The sequence below is a fragment of the Typha angustifolia genome, chromosome 8 (genome assembly GCF_048772165.1).
Source record: "Typha angustifolia cultivar Huaian chromosome 8, ASM4877216v1, whole genome shotgun sequence".
Classification (NCBI taxonomy): Eukaryota; Viridiplantae; Streptophyta; class Magnoliopsida; order Poales; family Typhaceae; genus Typha; species Typha angustifolia.
In genome coordinates this window covers 5,309,844-5,333,612 of record NC_133246.1, presented here as the reverse complement: position 1 = coordinate 5,333,612, position 23,769 = coordinate 5,309,844, and the positions used below count along the sequence as shown (strand labels likewise).

At 36.0% G+C, this 23,769-nt stretch overlaps 1 protein-coding gene across 7 annotated transcripts; it reads left to right on the top strand.

Moving 5' to 3' along the window:
* Positions 1-7,160: 7,160 nt before the first annotated feature.
* On the top strand, positions 7,161-23,769 carry LOC140764318 (G patch domain-containing protein TGH homolog). 7 transcript variants are annotated; one of them, XM_073102826.1, is made up of 18 exons: positions 7,161-7,198; positions 7,276-7,429; positions 7,923-8,013; positions 8,108-8,202; positions 12,830-12,933; positions 14,112-14,173; positions 14,275-14,349; positions 15,475-15,623; positions 16,675-16,750; positions 16,836-16,925; positions 17,092-17,169; positions 17,821-17,962; positions 18,240-18,726; positions 18,849-19,139; positions 19,249-19,350; positions 21,355-21,573; positions 21,854-22,812; positions 23,372-23,769. In XM_073102826.1, exons 2-17 carry the CDS (start codon positions 7,298-7,300, stop codon positions 22,676-22,678), a joined length of 3,018 nt encoding a protein of 1,005 aa, XP_072958927.1. In that variant the 5' UTR covers positions 7,161-7,198; positions 7,276-7,297; the 3' UTR covers positions 22,679-22,812; positions 23,372-23,769. The 7 variants fall into 7 exon arrangements, with proteins under 7 accessions (XP_072958927.1, XP_072958931.1, XP_072958930.1 ...); XM_073102830.1 differs by having other exon boundaries at positions 7,181-7,429; positions 16,840-16,886; positions 17,095-17,179; XM_073102829.1 differs by having other exon boundaries at positions 7,181-7,429; positions 16,840-16,886; positions 17,092-17,179.

The following is a 23,769-nucleotide window of genomic DNA, read 5'->3' as shown; positions in this document are numbered from 1 at the left end:
CATGAAGAGAAGTGAATGAAAATTGGTTCTAAAGTGGGTATCATGGTAATGGAAAATAAAGAAAATGAAGTTTAGTACCATATTGGATATTTGAGAAATGTTAGTATGGTATATAAGTAACAAACTTCTTATGGGCTTTGGGCCCCAAAAGGGATACCTATTTTGTTGGTAAATATTACTATGCAATTTAACTCACACGCGCGCCGCCCGGCTCGGCTCGGTTTGCACGCACGGGTCAAGTCCAATTTTAATTTTTTGCCTGATACGGGTTTAAATCTGGTTTGGTTCGGGGTCGAAGTGGTGTGTCCCTTCGATAAACAGTTAATCAATTCAGTTAGTTGGTTGAACTCGACCCAAATGGTGCATCCCTTCATAGTGTAACTATAAATTAGTTTCTGACCCGAATTGGTGCATCCTTTCGGTGACATTTTGCATCTCTCAAGCCTGTTTACCTCTATAAATAGGCTGTCAGTCTGCATAATTAAATACAACATCAGAGAAGAAAACTTGGTTCTGATGTCGATGATATGCACCTCTCCGCTATTGTCTCGGAAGTAAACCTAATTGGTGGTAATCCTAAAGAATGGTGGGTAGACACTGGAGCTACTCAACACATTTGTGCCAATAGGTGGATGTTTTCGTCTTATCAAACTACAACAGATGAAAACTTTATATGGACAATTCGGCAACTTCCAAGGTGGAAGGAATAGGGAAGGTTGTGTTAAAATTGACTTCAGGAAAAGAACTTACTCTTAATGATGTAATGCATGTGCCCGACATTCGAAAGAATCTGGTTTCGGGATCATTATTGAGTAAGAATGGTTTTAAGTTGGTGTTTGAGTCTGATAAGTTTGTACTTATCAAAAATGACATGTATGTTGGAAGGGGCTACTTGTCAAATGGCCTCTTTAAGATGAATATAATGACTGTAACTCCAAAAATAAATAAAGGGGAATCTTCTTCTTACTTGTTTGAGTCTCGTGAAATTTGGCATGGTAGATTAGGACATATTAATTATGGTACATTGCGTAGATTAATTAATCTTAACATGTTGCCTAATTTTCAAATTGATTTAAATAAAAAATGTGAAATATGTGTTGAAACCAAATTGGCTAAGACTTCGTTTCATTCCATCGAACGAAGTACAGAACCTCTAGAACTTATACATACTGATGTATGTGATTTGAAATTTGTTCAAACTAGAGGTGGAAAAAAGTATTTTATTACTTTTATTGACGATTGCACAAGATACTATTATGTGTATTTGCTAAGAAGCAAAGATGAGACATTAGAAATGTTTATACATTTCAAAATAGAGGTTGAGAATCAACTTAGCAGAAAGATTAAAATGCTAAGAAGTGATAGAGGTGGTGAATATGAGTCACCATTTGCACAAATATGTGCAGAAAATGAAATTATTCATCAAACAACGGCTCCTTACGCTCCACAGCAAAATGATATTGCTGAACGTAAGAATAGAACTCTGAAAGAGATGATGAATGCCATGTTAATAAGTTCTGGTTTACCCTAGTATTTGTGGGGGGAAGCTTTGCTTTCTGCAAATCACATTCTCAACCGGTTACCCCGTAAGAAATTGTATAAAACACCTTATGAGTTATGGAAAGGTCGAGAACCTAGCTATAAATTCTTAAGAGTGTGGGGGTGCCTAGCAAAGGTTGCAATTCCAGTTCCTAAAAGAACAAAAATTGGACCTAAAACTATTGATTGTATATTCATTGGTTATGCTCATAACAGTAGTGCATATCGATTCCTGGTTCACAAATCAGATAATTCTGAAGTACATGAGAATACAATTATTGAGTCTAGGAATGCATCATTCTTTGAGAATATATTTCCATATAAATTTACATCTGAAATAAGTTCTCTCAAAAAAACTTATGAAAATAAGCAGGACCAAGAGTCCATGCAAGAAGGAAATGATAATGAACCTAGACGAAGTAATAGGGCAAGGACTTCTACGTCTTTTCGTCCTGATTTTCTAACATATTTGTTAGAAAAAGAACCTCAGAGTTATAAGGAAGCAATGTCTACTCCTGAAGCTTTTTTTATGGAAAGAAGCCATTGATAGTGAAATTGAATCCATTTTGCAAAATCATACCTGGGAATTGGTGGATCTTCCACCAGGATGTAAACCTTTGGGTTACAAATGGATATTCAAAAGAAAGATGAAAGCAGATGGTTCAATTGACAAATACAAGGTGAGACTTGTAGTCAAAGGATATAGACAAACAGAGGGAATAGATTACTTTGATACATATTCACCTGTAACAAGAATAACGTCTATCCGATTAATAATTGCTCTTGCGGCATTATATAATCTGGAAATACATCAGATGGATGTGAAAACTGCATTCTTGAATGGTGAATTAAATGAAGAAATCTATATGGAACAACCCGAAGGGTTTGTGGCTCCAGGACAAGAGAGAAAAGTGTGCAAATTAGTTAAGTCTCTTTATGAGCTTAAACAAGTACCTAAACAATGGCATGAAAAATTTGACTTAGTTATGATGTCAAATGGTTTTCACATTAATGAATGTGATAAATGTGTTTATGTGAAATGCATTTCAGATAATTATGTCATTGTATGTCTATATGTGGATGACATGATAATAACTGGTAGCAATATTAATGTCATTAAAGCTACCAAGAACATGTTGGCTAATAAGTTCGATATGAAAGATATGGGAGTTGCAGATGTGATTCTTGGTATAAAGATCACTAAGGCAACTGAAGGGTATGTTATATCTCAATCATATTATATTGAGAAAATACTCGACAAATTTGATAAAGATAGTAGCAATATAGCCAGAACACCTATAGATGTGAATCTTCATCTCACAAAGAATACAGGTGTATGTATATCTCAGTTAGAATATTCTCGGATAATAGGCAGTTTGATGTACGTCATGAATTGCACTCGTCCGGATATTGCGTACTCCGTGAGTAAACTGAGTAGATATACAAGTAATCTAGGCAGTGATCACTGGAAGGCGATAGTTAGGGTACTCAGATATTTGAGATACACCACTAACTATGGATTGCACTATTCAAAATATCCAGCAGTACTTAAAGGGTACAGTGATGCAAATTGGATATCTGATACAAAAGATACCAAATCCACGAGCGGATATGTCTTTACACTTGGAGGTGCATCTATTTCATGGAAATCTTCTAAATAAACATGTATAGCTAGATCTACTATGGAATCTGAATTCATAGCATTAGATAAGGCTGGAGAAGAAGCAGAATGACTTCGAAATTTTTTAGAAGATATTCCTATGTGGCCAAAACCTGTGTCCACAATTTGCATACATTGCGATAGTCAATCAGCTATAGGAAGGGCACAGAGTCAAATGTATAACGGTAAGTCACGACATATACGTCGTAGGCATAATACAGTGCGACAATTGATCTCAAATGGTATAATATCCATTGATTATGTAAAATCAAAGGATAACATCGCGGATCCATTAACTAAAGGTTTAACAAGAGATCAAGTATATTGTTCATCGAGGGGAATGAGTTTGAAGCCTACCACCTAGAGTAACGACACAACGGCAACCCAACCTAGTTGACTGGAGATCCCAAGATCTAGGTTCAAAGGGACAACCGAGTTGTGGGGGCGTTCTCTGAAATCACTAAGGAATTAAATTTCCTACACCTTTCCTATGATGACATAGTGATAAACCTGTACTAAGTGTTAGGGTAAGCAATGCTTTTAATGACTCTTATACTTTGGAAATCTAAGTGGAGTATGACAGGATACTTTTAATAAGAGGTCACCTATGTGAGTGTGAAGTGGGCCGCTTCTATGAGATGACTAGGCTAAATCTCTAGAGCACTCAAAGAATTATCAAGCGCGTCCAAGGCCGAAATGGACACAACATATAGAACCGACTGTGTTGAAAAGAGCCGTGTGAGTATTATTGTCTTGGTTTATACAAAAGCTGAACAGTTCAAGACATCATGTTCACTGGTTAGCGAATAAATCCGATAATACTTCACTATGGAAGGTTCAAAGCCAAAAGCTACCTATCCTGATGCGGTAACTTTTCGTTGTACTCTCAATCAAGTCTGCATTTCATATGCATTTTCAGCCAATTTATTCATGTGGGGGATTGTTAGTAATTTTATGTTTTTGACATGAATTTTTATTAACTTTGAGCTAAGTTTTAAGTGGGGCCCACACATTATTAATGATGATTTAATGGTGAAATTAATTTAGCTCAAAGTATACTTTATTGTCAAATATTCACTTAGTCAAATCCATGAAGAGAAGTGAATGAAAATTGGCTCTAAAGTGGGTATCATGACAATGGAAAATAAAGAAAATGAAGTTTAGTACCATATTGGATATTTGAGAAATGTTAGTATGGTATATAAGTAACAAATTTCTTATGGGCTTTGAGCCCCAAAATGGGTACCTATTTTGTGGGTAAAGGTTACTATGCAACTTAACTCACATACATGCGCGCCGCCCGGCTCAGTTCGGTTCGCACGCACGGGTCAAGTCCAATTTTAATTTTTTCCCTGATACGGGTTCAAATCTGGTTTGGTTCGGGGTCGAAGTGGTGACATTTTTCATCTTTTCGTCAAGCCTGTTTACCTCTATAAATAGGCTGTTAGTCTGCATAATTAAATATAACATCAGAGAAGAAAACTTGGTTCATTTCTTCTAGAGTCGAGTTTGCATCCGAAAGAGAGTACAGCACAGTTCTGGTTCAATCAAGGTATTAGAAAGCTGCTTCCTTTCCAGTGCAAGGCAGTCATTGTATCCTGGGAGACCGACGTCCACTGTTCTAGAAGCAATCGGTGGAGGGCGAATTGGTCTTAAGGAGATAGTGTCCAACACTAGACTCGACTATTCAGAATTCTATATTCTGTAATCTGTAAGTTATTTATATTATTTTGATCGAATTTATTGTGACTCTTTGGAATCAGATTGTTACCGCCAACAGCATCAGCATTGACTACCGCAATGGAGTCAACAATGTCGACTACGCTAGGGGTGTAAACGAGCCGAGCTTGAGCGAGCCGGCTGCTGCTCAGGCTCGGCTCAAAATTAATTTCGAGCTTCTTTATTGGGCTTAGGCTCGGCTCGCCTCAACTCAAGCCGAGCTTGAGCCGAGCCTGATCGAGCCCGAGTTGAGCCCAAGCCTAAAACAAGTTTATTATCAAGCCTCATTCAAGTGAGCTGGCTCGAGCTGGACCGAGCCAATTCGAGCCTAAGCCGAGCTTAAAGAAGGAAGGTGAGGCGGAGCTTAGAGGAGACGACTACTGCGAGAAGAGGACGACGACGCGGCGGCGGCGACTTGGAGAAGGAAGGTGAGGTAGAGCTTAGAGGAGATGACTGCTGCAAGAGGAGGACGACGCGGCGGCGGCTTGGAGAAGAAGGTGAGGCAGAGCTTATAGGAAACTATTGCCACGGGTCCGTGGTAGCTCGAGGAGACGACTAGCACGGGTGTCGACTACCAAAGTTTTGAACTGCAAATTGTCAAGTGCCGAAGGAGGCGGCGGAAGAGGCGACGGCAGTTCGAGGGGACGAGCAGGGGGAAATTAGATTTGGGGTAGGAGGCAGGGAGGGGATGTAGGACTTAGATTTGGGGATTAGGATTTTCTAATTTAGTTTTATACTGAGCCGATTGAGCCGATCTTGAGCGAGCCGGCTTCAGCTCAGGCTTAGCTCAATATTGATTTCAAGCCTCTTTCAGCGGCTTGGGCTCGGCTCAGCTCTGACTGAGTCGAGCCAGACTTAAGCTCCAGTCGAGCCGAGCCCGAGCCAAGCCCGAGCTGCTCGACAAGCTTGACACCCCTAGACTGCGCCACCCTAAAGTGCCATCACCTGTTGAGCACCAAGTAGTCCGCCACCCCAAGGATGGCTCCCCTATCACCGTTAGCTGGCCCCGCTGTAGAACCCCACTAGGAGCTGGGAAGGAGGGAAGGAGGGAGGTCCCAACGCCGTGATCCTTATCCACGGTGGCCGCTGCCACCATGAACGCAAACGCGTTGCTGTAGAACCCCATCGAGAGTGGGGAAGTAGGGAAAGAGGGAGGCCTTTGCATCGTGGAGACCCTTGTTGGCGCTATGGCGGTAGCGTTGTCGAAGAGGGAGAGAATAGAAGGAAGGAGGAAACGAGAGAGAAAAGGACAATGAGGACATATTTGTCCATTATTATTGGACCAAAATAAAGTTATCTTTCCTCCAACATAGGCATTTATGTTGTTTCACATCTAAAGGGACTGCTATATAAACTAACTCTCCCAATTTATATGTCGGTATACTAATAGAAGAATGACAGTAATTTTTTATATATAAATTTAGGGGTGATATTGTAACTTAAAAGAATTTATTCGTGAAAACCAGGTATAATTCAGAGGGTGTCAACGTAATTAATCTTAAATTGTAATTCAAAGTTTTATACAATTGGTTTTTATAATTTTATTTTTATTGCAAAGATTCTTTTAGTTTGCTAAAACTTCAAATAAGTTTTAGAAATAATACAAAAGGACTATTTTCAAATGGATCAATACTGAACTAGTGGTTTAACGGGTACATTTTAACGTTTTGAAAATTTTACAAACTACGCCCTATGTTATACCTATTTTATAATTCACTCCTTCTTTAAGGATTTTATAATCCAATCCCTTATTTTTTTAATAATTTTTATATAACACTGACATTATTTTAAATAATTGATATAAATTAAATTACTAAAATATCACAATCTTCCCTTAACCACCTCTTTCAGTGGTTGCTGTCATCTATCATCTCCTCCTTTTCTTCTATTTTCTCCTCTCCAATTAATTTTATTAAAAAGATGGAGAGAATTAGAGGATAAAGAATACCTAAGTAATTTAGATGTTTTATAAATATTTAGTATATTATAATAAAATATTAATTTGTTAGGGTGTTAAAAAAAATATAAGGAAATAGAAGTTTGGGTTATAAAATTCTAAAGATGGGTGTGAATTATAAAATATAAGGTGTGATCCATAAAATGACCTAAAATTTGCAGGACTTTCCGAGGTGTTTTCTTTGCATACCTAGAAAAACGGAGGGTGTGATTTATATATATATCGGAAAGTAGGGTCTGAAGTGTTAAACGCATGTATATACATATGATGTTAAAGAGTTTAATTGGATTATATTTACTGGAAGAATCGCTGATTGAGTAATTGTATCGTCTTCTGCATTCCTCTCTCCCTCTCGCTGGTGATTAGGGTTTAGGATTCCCTCACCTTCTACTGAAATTAGGGTTGCGAGCGGAGGTTCCACCATGGACGGGGACGAGGAGGACTACGTCTTCTACGGCACCCCCATCGAGCGCGAGGAGGATACTTCGGCTCGCAAGAGGAAAGCCATCGCCGACGCTGGACAGCTTCGGACACTTCCCGCGTGGAAGCAAGAGGTTTCCTTTCTTTACCTCCTATTACTTTATCGTTTCTTGTGGAGATTAAAAGATGATTTGAGCTCGAATTCGTAGTTTTTCTTTGTAAATGGTAGCTTCGGGAGATTAAAGATGATGTGGATACTATCAAAAGGATGCTACAGGATCCATACCTATTTTTGTGTAGGAAAGTATTTTTTTTAAAATCGAAACGGGGATTTCCTGATGAGCCTAAACTTCCATAATCGGGCTCATCTTGTATATGGGGATAGAACTACAGAAGTCGAAATTGATATTTCTATTATCTTTTTTTTAATCTTATGTCAATCTAGTGATAAACTTGTTTGTATTAATGACTATGGTGAATGGGTAAGGTCTTCCACTATCAGTTATATTTGTAAGATTTCACTATTTCCTTTGTGTCTTTATATACCATATGCTTGAAGGAGCCATTTTTTTCTCCTTTACTTTCCTCAAAATTGAATGACTGATTGAAAATATCTGGTCTTTTCAGGTAAGAGATGAGGGAGGGCGAAGAAGATTTCATGGTGCGTTTACTGGAGGATTTTCTGCTGGTTACTATAACACTGCTGGTTCAAAAGAGGGTTTGTTCTTAACCTGCATTTATTATTCAATTCATTAACTCCTGTGAATATAGTTTTTAAATGGTCTTATGGGACTAAATCAAATGACATTCAGGATGGACTCCGCAGACATTTACATCATCCCGCAAAAGTAGAGGTGAGGTGAAACAACAGAGTATATATAACTTTCTTGACGAGGATGACCTAAAGGTATGTTCTGTCTTTTTCTTTTTATCAGCTCTCTTGCTATTATTAGAGAAATATTATTTTTTTGAATTGTGGGTTTCGAGAATATGTATGTTGTAATCATGTATAGATTTTGACGTGTTAATCTAGTAGGTTGACCTTTAGAATATCTGCATTTGATCTTATCAGTACTTATATGTATGTTTAGAAGCATAATATAACTAACTTTCAAGCATGTGACTTCAGAGGAAAAATGTGCTGGCTAACACAGGCACAATTTTGATGACGAACTAAATAACTATGGTGTCATTTGGCTGTAGTACAAGTGGTTCTTAATCCTTAAATTGGACACACGCTTTTCTAGAGTTACAACCAAAGACACATTATACTAATTTTGGTCAAACTTAGGATAAGTGATCTCATGTGACACTTTATTATGTTTTTCCTATCTCAGTTTGTGCCTAAAATTTGGTTCTTGGCAGCTGCATACGTATGTGGTTTTTGGTGGACCGCTAAGGCGTTACCAAATGCAGTTTTGGCGGCCATTCTTTGATAGATTAGGCATATAAAGTTAGCAGGTGTGGGTAGGCAAATCTGTCAGACAATATAAAAACAAAAAAATGAGGCTAGTGTGTCCTTTACTTCTTTGTTAACTTCTCGATTTATTACCATTTGACATTGTAGTTTTATATATTCAATAAAGACACGATGCTACCAAATATTGTTTCTGTATATTATATGTTTCTAATCATATTATTTTGTACATATATACATATGTAGCATTTTTAATATAATGTTGGCCGCATGCTTATTTTCCATTTTATCTGATTGCCCCCACTTTCTCTTTTCCATAGTCATAGGACACCACTTCTCTTACTTTTTATTCTATGCTGGATTATGCATATATATATATATCCAGACATTATTATATAGTTCCATATATTGTGTACATAAAAATCTGCATTGCACACATTTAACCAGTCATTGCTTATATAGCTCCATGCATTATACACATTTTTCTAAGTGTGATATTATCTCATAGCAGCAGATCGATGGAGGATATGAGTAATTAATAATTATTATATTGTTCTTTCTTTGTCAATCCATCAAGGGTAGTTTAGTCTTTTGACATAACACATCCTCTATTTGGACTTGTTATTCGCAAATATGACAACTAAGTACATTTTTCTACTTGTATTTATCTAAGGTAATGATTAGACTTTTATTTTTATTTACAGTAAAGCACCAAAGAATAACCTATACATGTACACATTTTGAACATAAATAAATGCAAATAATGTTATACTTCAATACTCTTATTGAAGCAAACAAATGAACCCTAGAAGAACGGTACCTTACTCTAAGTTGATTGAGGTTGGCTACCTGAATCCTTTATTACTCTCTATCTGAGCCCATACCTTCCTAGATTAAAGGGCTATCAAATATTTTCCTAATGCTTTTGTGGTCATCTCTGAACAGCCCCACCCCACCCCACCCCACCCCACCCCACCCCACCCCACCCCACCCCACCCCACCCCACCCCACCCTATACCAGTGACATCTTCAATTTGAACAAAATGCTTCTCCTTTTGGTTTAGTTATCCTCATTGAACTTTGTTGTAAACAAATTTATCGCATTCTTGTATCTAATGGTGCTATGCTCAACTGGAGTCAAGTCATTCTCTAATCTCTATTAGATATTTTTGTTAACTAAGAACAAGCATAGCAGAGGCACTTGATTGGAGTACATCATTGATGTCATTCATGTCTATTTTATTTGGGAGCATCCAGGAGGTATGTGGCCTCAATGTGATTATTTAATACTTGATAAATGATAATCAAGTTTGAAGTGGATAGTCTTCTTCATTGATTTTTTAATCCACTTTACCGAGGAGAAAAATATTCACATAACTGTATTGGTTTATTTACTTTATTCATGATAAAGTTGTATCGGCAATATGTTGAATTCCATGCTTGACATTTTATAGTCATTGAGGTCTTTGGAATAGACACAGTGATTGAGGAATAGTCTATTTTAATAGTTGATGAAATTTTGCTGGTAGATAGTTTTAGTTAGTATCAATAGCTTGGCTAGGGTATGAAGGTTCTTGTAGTTAGACATTGCAATCTTATACATTGGTAATAAAGTTGAATTGATTCCTTGTCACTTGATTTACAAATAGTATTGGTTTGATACTTTGATTTTGATTTAGGCCAACAAAAAGTGAAGGAACATCTGCGGGTTGGAAGTTATAGGGGATATTGATCTTCTTGATAACCTTGCGCATACAGGCCATGGTGGCTTTAATCTTGAAACCTAGAATTATTTTGAAGGAGTGATTTAATTATTTACTCATGGAAAGCCATTATTGTTGTCATCATTAAGCAACCTTCCCCAAACAATATGATGTCGGCAATGGTATTAAGATTCAAGAGCTCCTTTTTTTTTTTTTTTCTTATATTGACTTAGCACCAGACTCTAGAATGCCGCATGGCTAGAAGATCAAGAGATGATTTTGGTTCCTTGTACCTTTAGAATGTCAAATAGACTTTTGACTCATTTAGGAGCATATTCAACATATGTCATTGATGTACCATAGTTGACAACAATCTATGTGTTGGTTAAATGATTAGGGTGTAAGTAGCTTTAGATGAAGGTATGGTACTAACCATGGTTTGTTGGATCAGCCGATCTCGATCCTATTCGGGATTGGTCAAACCCGACCCCAATCCAAGCCCAATTCAAACTCTCTCTCTCTTTCTCTTTTTCACTCTTTCTCTCTTTATCATATAGCTATTTTTTTTTGTTACGGAGAGATCTAACTCTAGCGACAGAGATTTAACTCTGGCGAACTCCGGTATGTAATTTTTTAATTTTATTTCTTTATTTTTCTCTCAGTTTTTTTCATTTCTTCTTCTTCTTCACTGCACCATAGTTTTTCTTTTTTTTGGTTTTCTTTCATTGACTCTCTTCCTAATCTCCTCTTCTTTTTAGTTTTCGTCTCACCATAGTTTTTCTTTCTTTATTTTCTTATTTTTTTTGTTATTTTTTCAGAATTTTTAGATTTTTTTGTATTTTAAAATAATATTAAGAATTTATATAATTAAAAAAAAATCTGATCCGATCTAGGCGACCGATACGACCGATATGTATCGTTTTTTCAGAAGACCGATCCTGATCACGATGTCTTGAACCTTGGTACTAATGAATGAACTTTTGAGTAGTTGAGATTTTTTGTCTAACGAAAAGTGCAGAGACCACTCTTTACACTCTGACTTATACTATTTTTTGACTAAGTATTAGCTGCATTCATGGTAAACCATATTTAGATATATAGACAAACTTATAACACATCGTAATTTTGGTTACTCTTTTCACAATTGCCTTCTTTCCATTGTAATAAAGATGTATACCAGTTGAGTCAACTGATTGATGACATGCATGTGCTTTCTATCTACATTGTGATTTTATAGTCATATGTGTATAAAAACAGTTAATATATGGTAGCCTGTAATGTGTACATGATGTTCTATACGTCTCATTCATGCAGTAAATTAAGGCACACCATCCATTTGTATAGGACTGGTTGTATGCCGTTGTCTTGATTAACTATCGTGACAGATAGGTGCCTAATTATGTTGGCTAGATGGGTTGGCATATCTCCTTGCCAAATACTATTTAGGATCTGTTTTGATATAGGAAATTCCTATAGGAGTGCTTTCCTTTGAAAAATATTAGGAGGGTAGGTATTTTTCCTGATAGCTGTTTCAGAAGCATTTAATGGGGATAGATTCCTATAATGGGAGATGTTCACAATTAGGTTAAAATTTTGAATTAGGTCGGTCCACTTTGAAATTTTTGAGTTAGGTTGGTCTTCTTTGAAAATTTTGAATTAGGTCGTTCATTTGTTGAAGCTACAATCCCTACTACCCTTTAATTCTTCTTCTTCCTTTCTTGTCCTTGTCAGCATGCCGTCCAAGCACACCACTTTGACAGCCATGGTCTGTTGGCTTTATTGGGAAAGGACCTCCTGGTTCTCTCCCTCTTTCTCCATAGGGTTGTTGGAGGAGCATGACCAGAACACGGCTTGGTTGACACAGTTGGGGGGACACTCTCTTCCCCTCTCCATTTGGTGGAGCATTTTTCCTGTCATAGCTTGATCAATAACAGTGGGAAAATGCCTTTCTATCTCTCATGGATTTTCTGTTTCCTTTCCTCACCATCCAAAAAATCCTTTAAATGCCCAGACAAAAAAATACGAAAATAAGAGTCATTCCTAAGGAAATATTATTATAGGATCCTAATTTGCAAAAGTTAGCTCTTACAGGCTGAAAATGCTCCTAAACAGGCCTCTAATTTAAAAAAGACTAGGATGATCTGGCCATCATATGAATGAACCAGAATATATTGATCCCCTGGAGCCCTTGACAAGGATATACTGCCCTTATGAACTTTGATAGGACAATAGTAGTGATTTGGTATGTCCTTTGGAATCCTTAATCATGCATAAAATAGCTGTGCTCTGGAACCACTTACTCCAAAACATGTGGCTGCAATTTGGGCGTTTCTAGATGTGTTTGTTTGTATTTCTTCTCAGGTAATGAAGATTATTGTTTTTCTTTCTGTGATGATTATGATTTTGACTAACAGGATATGGGAGGACATGCGTTAGAAACATCAATGAATTTTGACACCTTTGGATTCACTGCTGCAGAATATGCTCGTAAACAAGCAGAGAAGGAACAGGAAAAGAGGTCACTTAAATTTCTCATTCAATAGTTTAGCTTTTCTGATGCACGATAGCCAATTTAATCTCATGTATCTCAACACATTGGTCATACTGTGTGAAATATGGCATATTCTATTTCAACCAGCAAGAAGTGTTATGCTGCCAATACAGTGTCTGCTTTGTAATCTTTACAAATATGCTTTCATCATACCTGTACCATATGTTTTGTTTGAAACTAATTTGACCTGTTCCTTTTGCTAAGAAGTTATAGTTTGATACTCTAGCTCTCACATTTTCATTGCACGAGTCTGCAAGTGTATTTATATTTGCCCTGCTGCTTCTTGTGATCGCTAACGCATCAAAGCACATGCCTACAAACTGCAAGGTTCTATGATTCTATGAATATAAAATCCATTACCATCATCAATTTCACCATTATAGTCTGATCTATGCTAGGCACAATTTTGAAGATACATCATATATCATTATGCTTTCTCTCTTGACTTTCTTTCCCTTCTAGATGTAAGTGATAGGAGCTTCATCAACTTCTATTTTTGGATATTTTTGTTAACCATCTTCGTGATATCCCATCCTAAAATATAGCAACATGCATGTAATGATTAGAACTCACCACTGTACATGCTATCTATGTGGCTTTTAGAAACAATCTGTAGATAAATGTAGGTGAATTCATATCTTGCTTTTGAAATTTATGTTGGAGTTCTGACAACTACTACTGAATATTTCAATATTATTATTGGGCATATATCTAAGTTATGTAAAGAAAAAAGTATTGAATGCATGCAATTGAAGATTTTGTTAGGAGGATATGCTCTGAAATAGTATCAAATTGAGCTCAATCTTTTTCATGTGTGTGTTTTGAAATAAGTTCATTTGTGTACGGTTTCTTTACCTCCATTTCCTATTCAATTTTACTTAGAATGGGCTATTATCAAATTGAGCTTAATCTTTTGTGTGTCCATGTGTGTTTCAAAATAAATTCATTTGTGCATGGTTTCTTTACCTCTATTTTCTTATTCAATTTTAGTTAGAATGGGTTATTTAACTTTTTTGTCTTTTACATGCAATGCTGCAATTACCTTTCCATTTTCATTGGCTTTCTAAATTATGAGGTAGAAGTTCTTGATGTTGAATATTAAATATGGTGCTGTCGGCATTGAATGTTGCATTTCTATATTGCAGACCTTCAGCTATTCCAGGGCCTGTTCCTGATGAATTAGTCCTTCCTGCTGCAAATTCTATCGGTTTGTTTTAAGTTCTCGCTGTTTCTTCTGTCGCGATAAGAATAGTTTTGTAACCAAAGGTAATTTTTCACAATATTATACTTTATCCTTATCTCCCACAGGTGTGAAATTGTTGATGAAGATGGGATGGCGCCAGGGTCGTTCAATTAAAGAGACAAATTCTGATTTCTTATATGGTATTTCTAGTTTACCCATAGTGGTCTCCGAGATGTTTCTGTTCAATGCTAGTACGATGCCTGTTTCTCTTCATGCCTATGTCCCTCTCATTAGTTTTCATCTCTGAATACATGAATTTGCAAAATTCCTATTGCCTTGTTGCTTAACCTGCACAACTTTGTGTAGTTCTTGTTTACATTTCATTAATTTAAATAGTCATCATTGTTTAGCTGTCTCTTAAGGTGATGTGATGAACTTATGAGCTCTATGGTTGCCACTTCAAGTCAAGCAGGCATCCTCTTGATCAAAGGCGGAGGCTGTCTTGTGCCTTCATAGCTATAAGCTTTGTGCAATAAGATGCTATTATTCTTATTGTAAGAATTGTACAGTTTTCTGTAGTTGGAATTGCCTAGGATTACATTTTCTGCCATTGTGCTGACTGAGAATGGGGATGGCTGATTGGCATGTATATCACTTGATTGGTGATTTTTTAGTTAACTAATGTAATTTGGAGAGCAACTTCTGTTCTCTTACTCTTTGCTAATCTCATTTTATGCTGCTATAGTTAGAACATCTTTCGATTGTTTATAAAGATTATTTAGTTATAAGTTGAATTGATGTTACTAGATCCTGGAATGATGTTATATCCAGTATTCTTTCATACAAAAGCTATTCCTTATAGAATTTAGACATTTATTAAAGTGACATTTTCTTATTAATTTTCAGTAAGATTGTTAGGACCAGCTTTGTAGCATGTTATGGTTCTCTGCTTATTAAAGTGATGAACTGTTAATATTTGAACCTTTTATCTTCATCACCTTTCTGTAGAACTTCTTACTCAGTTATCTTATTTTCTTTTTTATGATTATGTTTTGCTTTTTGTGATATTACAATAGATACACCATTATGTCCTGTTGTCCTGTGGGATACCTCGTTTGGTGAATAAGCAGCAGGAATGGTTTCATGATTGATAAGTATTGATCTAACTCCACTTATGTGATTCCTTGACAAACTGCCTGATAGAAACTTCTTCCCTCAGCTTGAACAGCCTCTTCAATGTGTGATGTTGCTTGTTTTCTTCTATTGATATCGTGATATGCTGGATTTTGTTATACATCTGATTGTCGGTCCTTTTATGTTTTTAGAATCACGTAGAGAAGCTAGAAAAGCATTTCTAGCCTTTTCTGGTAATAAGGAAGGGTCAGAACTTGCTCAAACTGAATCGAACAGGCTGGATACCGATGCATATCCTGAAAAATCTAGTGATTTGTTATGTACTGCTGAAAGCACTCCAGTGAGTAATTGATTTTATTAATTAGAGTTCCCTTACCTTGCTTTTCAAGTAGGCATTATGAATGAGCTCTTCTCCTTATGCGTGATGTTTCTGAATATGTGATGTACATTGTTTGGTCTAAGATTCTAGCTTTCTTTGTAGTTTGACTTCGATCAGTGTCAAGAAATTGTTTTATTAGCTCATAAATTGCTATTTGTTCTTGTTTACTAATTCTCGCACCATTTTCTGGGTAGCTTGTTTAGTATTAAGTAGTGTTATGCCTCATACAGCTCTAATACTAGTATTATCATGGTATTAGATAGGTTCATTGACTTGAGAACTTTTTGTCTGTTCCCTTTTTCTTTCTCATTTGAAATTTAAGGATCTATATATAGGTTCGTTCAATATTCTTATATTGACTTTCGTGCTTAATCCTGCAGCAGGTAGTTTTATCTTTGTTGCAAGCCTTTATTAGTGGGCCCTCTTCTCCCAGCTAATTTTCGAATACAATTATTTCTACCCTTCTACAATTTACTACATGATGGATTAGTAATGTTTAAATAAATTTGAAAGGATGAAGGGAAGAGGATGAATTAGTAATTGTACGCTCGAGGTTTTGGCTTTTCAATTTCCAAGTGCTTAATTTCTTTTATGTTAATTTCTGTTATTAACCTTGAGAAAGGAGCCAGTAATTGTTGACGTTTTCTCAGAATTTCTTTCATATATTGGCAATAGAACTTTTTTCTGCAATTCCAAATGAGGAAGTTCCTTTATTTTGTTGGTGAATTGAAGAGTTGGAAACCCTTATTTTCTTCATTATCTTCATGTAGAATAACTGAAATGATTAACTTTTTTAGTGATAAAAAGAGTTTCTATCTTATCATTACTTCACAAGTTATTGTCGGTAAAAGTAATAGAGATGCCCGTAGTTATAATTTAGTACACAAAATTTTGCATTTACTAGTCTAATACTTTTATAGTTTTATTTTATTTCCTATTTCTGGTATTGACATTAATCCATTTTCTTATCATTCTGCAGACTAATATTTGTCTCTTATATCCCCTTTATTAGGTGTATGTACTTAATCCGAAGCAGGACCTACATGGATTAGGTTATGATCCTTTCAGGCTTGCTCCTGAATTCAGAGGTAATGGTTTTCAGTTGAGGCACATAATTTATTTTTGCTCCATTGCACGTACGTAATATTTGTCTTGTCTCTCTTTTTTCCTTAGATAGGAAAAGGTTGCAAAATTCCAAAAGTACAGCCCATGGTGGTGATAAAAGTAAGGTTCTACTCAAGGGAAATCTTTTGATGTCTAACTGTAAGACACCATTATTTACATGCACATCTTATATACTTTTTTGTCTTCCAATTCTCAGAATATTTAGATAATTTTATCTCATTTACTTTATTGCTTTATGATAGGCTCCTGTTATTTTTAACATATTCTCCACATTTCCGAACTTAATTGGTTGCTCTATCATCAGCAGGAAAATATGCCCCTGGTTTTGGAATTGGAGCCCTTGAGGAACTTGATATTGAAGATGAGGATATTTATGCATCAGGCAAGTATTGGTATGTCATTAAATTTATAGGCACGATGACTTTGAGGTCAAATGATGTAGTAATCACTACTTCTGGAAGATTTGGTGTTTTCCTTCGACTTGTCAGAATCTGAGCAACCGATTTTGTTGGTTTATTTGCATTTGATCACTTGTCAAATTTTTTGGAAACTATAGAACCTTATTTTCATCGAATTCTCAAGACATGCAGAAACAGTCCTTCAGTTAAGATAGACTTGTTGACGATTCCTGAACTTCTGTGGGATAATTATAGCCCCAAATGGTGTATTCTGGTATATCTTTGTGCACTGGTGCCGCTTTGCATAGTTTACATGAAAAAAGTAGTGCTGATTTTGGTGAAAAGTAGTGTTGTTTGTTCACATACTGAGAAATTGTGCCAAAGTGCTTTTGTGTGCTGTTTCGTCCTGCTCTGACATCTGTTATTAATATTGTAGACTATTGGTTAGTTCTATAATTCTGATTAGGCATGTTGTAACTTATAAGACACTGCAAGAATTCTCAAGCCATGTGATGAAGTTACTTCTCCTGTCAAATTAGTACATGAATGTTTCTTCTTTATACCATATCTTTATCATCATAAAATCTGTTGGCTTACTTCCCTTTTTTCCCCTGTTTCTCTATTTATTATTTTAGGTTTTGAGTTTGAACAAACAGAAGTTGAAGAAGTTGAGCCTTCAAAAATGATTAGTGATAATAAGTACAAGCTGGAAGATAGAAAACTGGGTGTTCTGCTTGGTTTCAAAGTTGCATCCAATACTGATTACAAACTTGAAAGGTATTTTGACTATTTGTGAAAGTTTATAACTTCTCCTAATATATGTTCTTAAACTTTTTCTTTAAAAGAATTTATTATATTTTCGTAATGAGACTACTTTAGGTTTGCTGAATATGATGCATTATTTTTCTCAGTTTAGCATCTGTTGTATTAGGAACTACACTGTAAATATTTGATTGGAAAATCTCTGCAAAATCTATTTCAATAGCATACTAAATTTTTATTCTGGAGCTGAAAAATGGACGTTATGTACTAAATTTTTGGTAACTGCTTTCAGATTTCATCCTCCTGTTATTCCAGCTGATTTTGAGCCACGTCACAAGTTTCTCACTCCACTTGAGACTGTAGATAAGTTTACTGAATGTCCTCCTCCTGAGGTTTCTCCTCCAGAAGATAGTAACTTGAGATTATTGATTGAGGGGTCTGCAGCTATGGTTGCCCGTTGTGGGAAATTCATTGAAGATCTCTACAAGGAAAAGGGTAAAACAAATCCGTTATTTCTTTTTCTTAGTGGAGGGGATGGCCATAGTTATTATGAGAGGAAGTTATGGGAGCAGAAGCAAAAATATGTTGGTCAACAAAGACAGGATGATGTAAAGTCCAAGCCATATGTTGGAAAGATGACAGCAGAAGATCGTGGTAAAGTTCTCGGTGAAAAGCCACTTGATAGAAGCCCCAAAGTCACTAGTCCATCTTTTCCTGTTAAAGAAGCCATTCATCTTCAGTCCAATCTTATAGATACCTTCACCAAGCCAATATCTCTTGTAATTTTTCTAGTTATCCCTAATGCTTCGTCACATTTTCTTTCATGTTAATCTTCCAATTTTCTATTGACAAATTTAGGTTCTTTGAATAATGGAACTTAGTTTGTATTGTTGGAATATAGGGCGGATCATCAGAATCTGCAAAGCCTTTTAAAAGTGACCCTGCAAAGCAAGAAAGATTTGAACAATTTCTTAAGGAGAAGTATCAAGGCGGTCTTCGTTCTGCACAGTCTTTACTTGCTAATTCCATGTCAGAGGGCGATCGTGCTCGTGAGAGACTGGATTTCGAGGCTGCAGTTGAGGCAATTGAAAAAGGTAAATGGAATACTGAAACTGGCCTCTCTTCAGGTCAGCAGCTCAAGGATTTGCCTGGAATCGGAGATATGCAGTTCATATCATCTAGAGAGGTAATGGTAGGAAACCTCTTGCTTTGCTTGCATCATTTACTTCTTGTTATATGCTTTACAAGACTGACTTACGATGTCGATTAAACATACTAAACAAAAACATGGAGAACCTCAGATTGATGAAAAGGTGAAGTATCCAAGGAGAGAAGAGTTCCAGTGGCGACCTTCACCCATTTTATGCAAGCGATTTGATATTATTGATCCTTTTATGGGGAAGGTATTTCACTATTTTTTTTATTGTTAATGAGTGTTTCAGTAGAATATATTGCTTTATAAATTCTCAACCAATACTTTACCCAATGTTACGAAAAGCGTCGACGGTATGTGGGCAGTCATGTGACCACATAGTGCCTATGTGGTATGTGGGCACAAGAAACTTCTATGCCGGCCATAATTCCTGGCCAAGCAGATATAGTTGATTTATTTTTATCAGTCTAGCAATAAAAATATTAGACCTATCTCGCATATTGGATGTTTTAGCATAACAAGCTAATGACTAAGTAAAAGTTGCAAAATAATATACGGAGAATCATTTTCATAATATTCTCTCTGTTAATAATGCTACTATAAATTATATAATTACTCAATAAATATTTTTTGAATTATGATTAGTTACACCAACAAAATTAATCAATAAAAAATAAGTATGAACTATGAAGTGCTAGAATATCTCGATATTAACATAGCACTTTCATATGGATATGAGGGTGCATATGCGATTGTTGGCGATCAACATGCGGGGGCATATGCGTATGTGGTTCTCATTTGTGGTTAAATCTCATATGAGGACTGCATAATACATATGCAGGGCTGCTTTTCAAAACAATGACTTTACCTAATTCTTTCCTTTGTGCATTACTTATTGAAAGGGTCATTGGAATTTTATATTCTTCATGACAGCGCACATATTAAATTGACAAATAATTCATTAGTTAACTTTTGTTTTCCCCTCATGTATCTTTCCTATGTTCCGACTTTACTGTTGTTGCATTTTCTGTTTTCAAATTTGAGTTGGTATTCTCTTTCGTATGTGGAGGGCTAAGGGCGTCATGTAATGTGAAAGTAATTCTGGCCTCCTTCCTTCAAGTTATCATCGATTAGAGCCATCTAAATATCCTTTTAAGTATTGTGGATAATGCTGCATTCTTCCCATCCTTGGACTTTCTATTGGTAAAGAAGGGTAGTTTCGGGTAGTTTGAAACTTCATAAAAAGTAGATTTTGGGTGGAGCAAAGGAATAGAAGTTGATTTGCATCAGAGCTATTGTAAGCCTTACTATTAGGTAAACTTTTGAACTATTAAATGAAAATCTAACTGCTCATTAGAAGAAATAGTACAAACTCTACAAAAGGAACATATTAATTTTACTTCCCTCACATAGTGCTCAAAATACTTGTGTTCCGTTAGTTTGCATGGCAAGTGCATAAGTAAATTGCACACAGTCAAGTCGTGATGCATCAAATTGCATGTTGATGCCACAGTTGATATTACTAACCAATTGGTCTTTATTTTTTATATCTAGCATATGAGTATGTAGATATGGAAATTCTTTGAGATATATCGTTACTATAATGCAGGCCAAAACTTAGTAAAGGTGGTGAGAACAAATGTATGAAATAGATCTAAACTTCTTATTTATCCAATGTTAACAGGAAGCGTTAATTCATTTTTTCTATGCGTGTTAGGATCCGTATGAGATACTAATACTGTTTCATAGAGCTCAGTGAAAAATTGGATGTGAAGGGCAAAAATAAATTGCACACTTGTTGGTGGTTTGTGACTAAAAGTAAATGCTCTGCCTTAGCCCAAGTAGTACTGTGATAATTATTATCCTTAGTACTGTGGCAGTTATAATTATTCTCTGAATAGAAGTAGGATGTTGTTGGTGATTTTGTACCAGGCTAGTCATCAACCAATAATATGTTGTAAGGACCTAGCAGTTAAAAATATAGACATATTCCATCTCATGTGGCATAATAATAGATGCACAAGTGACTGGTTATTACATAAGCAGATCTTGTGAAAAATCCTTCAATTTAATGTGCTATTCATCTCATTATTTTTAAATTGTTGTTTCAGACAAATTTTTTTAATAGTGATTCCTGCTCTGCAAAATATTGGTGTTAATAGAAGAAAGTTAATAGTGTCTGTTGCTGCTGACTACGCAAATACTTTATCAACTTCTAGTCGATCTAATCAAAATTGCTTTCTCCTATTTGCAGCCACCCCCATTGCAAAAACCGAGAAGCAGAGTGGATACCCTTATCTTTATGACAGAATCTGTCAAGGGTTCAAAGACAGATGAGGCCGAAGAAGCCAATAGAGATTCCTTGCATGTATCTCAATCAGGATCTCAACAGGCTGAGAAAGAACTAACCATGGAGGAGTCTGACATTGAGCCAAGTGCTATGAATGTTGAGAGACCAGTGGATTTGTATAAGGTACTTATCTTTCTTTATGCCAAGATGCTTTTGAGTGCTTATTGATAATTTTTAAGGTAGTATTTACCATGGTTGGGCTGGCGATTATGGTTCCCAATATTTTTTATGTGCCCCTTCTTTTTATATGTTACTATTTGTGACAACAATTTTCTTCAGTATCTTACTTTTAACTTACTGAAGTTGCATAATGATGACTCCAAATTGTCAACTTTAATGTTTTACTGTTTATGATGACCTGGCATAATGTGGACGATGTATACATGACAATTCATGGATGCAGGCCATTTTCTCTGACGACTCAGATGACGATGAGGATCATGCTAATCCTAGCCAACTAGCTGATCCACTGCAGACCAATGAAGGTGCTAACATGACCCTAAACCGTCTGGTAGCTGGTGATTTTCTCGAATCTTTGGGCAAAGAGCTGGGACTAGAGGTTCCGTCTGATATACCTGGCCCAGCTTTCAGGGCTCATAGTTTGGCTCCCGCAGAAACAGCTAGCAAAGGAGATATAGATTTCTCATCAAGAACTGCCAAATCTACTGCAGCACTTGGAAACTCCAGTATAGCTAAAAACAAGGGCAAGGTTAACGAAACAAGGTCTGTAGACAATGCCGAAGCTGGTGCTTCTTCAATCAAAAGGCACGATTTAGAAGTTCCTTTTACTAATGGAGACGGGCATATTCCAGTGACTGGTCTTAGTGTTTCAGACATCAAAGATGACAAAAGTGAGAAAATGGAACATAAATCTGAGAGGAAAAGGTCGATGCATCGACGAAGCAGGAGCAGAACTCCAGATTCTGATTCCTCTAGTGATCAGAATCGGGCTAAGAAAAGCAGAGCTCACTCAAGGCATCGCAGAAGCAGAAGTAGATCTCCAGATACGGATTCTTCTAGTGAGCGTCGTCGTGCTAAAAGAAATAGAAGTCGAGCGAGACATCACAGGAGCAGAACGGCAAATACTGATTCTAGTAGTGATCAGCAAACACATGAACACTCTAGATCTGGAGGGAAAAAATCATCATCTAAAGGGAAAAGCAGAAAAAAATCTAGACACCACAAACACAAGAGAAAAGATTCTCCTATTAGATACTCGGGAAAATAATTGGTACTGTGATAGTAGAGAGGAAAGGAGAGCTCAAAACTGTTTGTGCAACATCAGATGGTCATAGAATAGCATCGAAGCAAGCAGAAGCCAAAACTACCTCTTCTAGTTTTAAAGCGGTTTCTATTCTTCAAGTATGTGCCTCTATTTTGGTTTGTGTTTTGGTAGTTTGGTGATCATCTGTATCTTAGTTTGGCATTTTCCTCTTTTGTTAAGCACATGATGTGTTTTTGTAGTATTAAATGTAGAGAGTATTACTTGATCAAACTAGTGCAAGTTACATATCTATATTCCGAGTTTTATATATATATATATATATAATGAGTGAAACAAAAACAAAGATAACCTGGAGGCAAAGAGCATTCATGTGGAAAGTTCTTTTGCCCGCAAAAAGTCAATAACTGGACATTTATTTATTTACTGTTTCAAGTGTAAATTTTATATACATATCTATATGCAATAATCAATATGGTGGTAGGTCAAAAAATCGAAGCCAGAGAATGGCACTAAGATAACAAATTTTATTATCGTAACAGTATTGTAATTCATGCACTCATTATTTGTTTATAAAGTCATTTTTATTTTTTCTGTAATCATTACTCTTTATTAATATTTTTTTCCTTGTTTTATCTGTTCTGATTAGTTAATGCTTAATTTCACCATCAAGTATGTTCTCTCTTTCTTTCTGTACAGGTGACCATGTAATTGTCATTGCTCTTCTAGCAATTCAGAAGCTTGAGGAAATCTTGTAGATCAACATATTGACAATAGAGATTTATGCTTCATGGATGCTAAAACATAAAATTATGAACTAACGAGCTATGCTACGCCATCCTTGAATTAACAGACAAATGAGAATTCAAAGGCAAAGTTAGAAGTTTCTCAAGAAGCTCTTTGTTTATCTTAATTGGGCCCTATTGTAATTGTCCCGCTGGTTACAACTTACTGATTCTTATGATTCAAAATTAATAAGAATCAAGAATCTATTCTGATTGTTTTGTCTTCATGCATTGGGATGATTAGTAATTTAGTACTAATCAAGAACTGTTCTTTCCTTTGCAATTTCACTCAGTCTAGAAATTCTGAGGTGC

Bases quoted from the DNA above. Each gene is read 5' to 3' on its own strand.
- LOC140764318 (XM_073102826.1), top strand. From the start codon at position 7,298: ATGGACGGGGACGAGGAGGACTACGTCTTCTACGGCACCCCCATCGAG. The intron at 16,926-17,091 runs GTAAGACACCAT...CTCTATCATCAG, and splicing joins AAATCTTTTGATGTCTAACT to CAGGAAAATATGCCCCTGGT. The intron at 17,170-17,820 runs GCAAGTATTGGT...TTATTATTTTAG, and splicing joins TGAGGATATTTATGCATCAG to GTTTTGAGTTTGAACAAACA.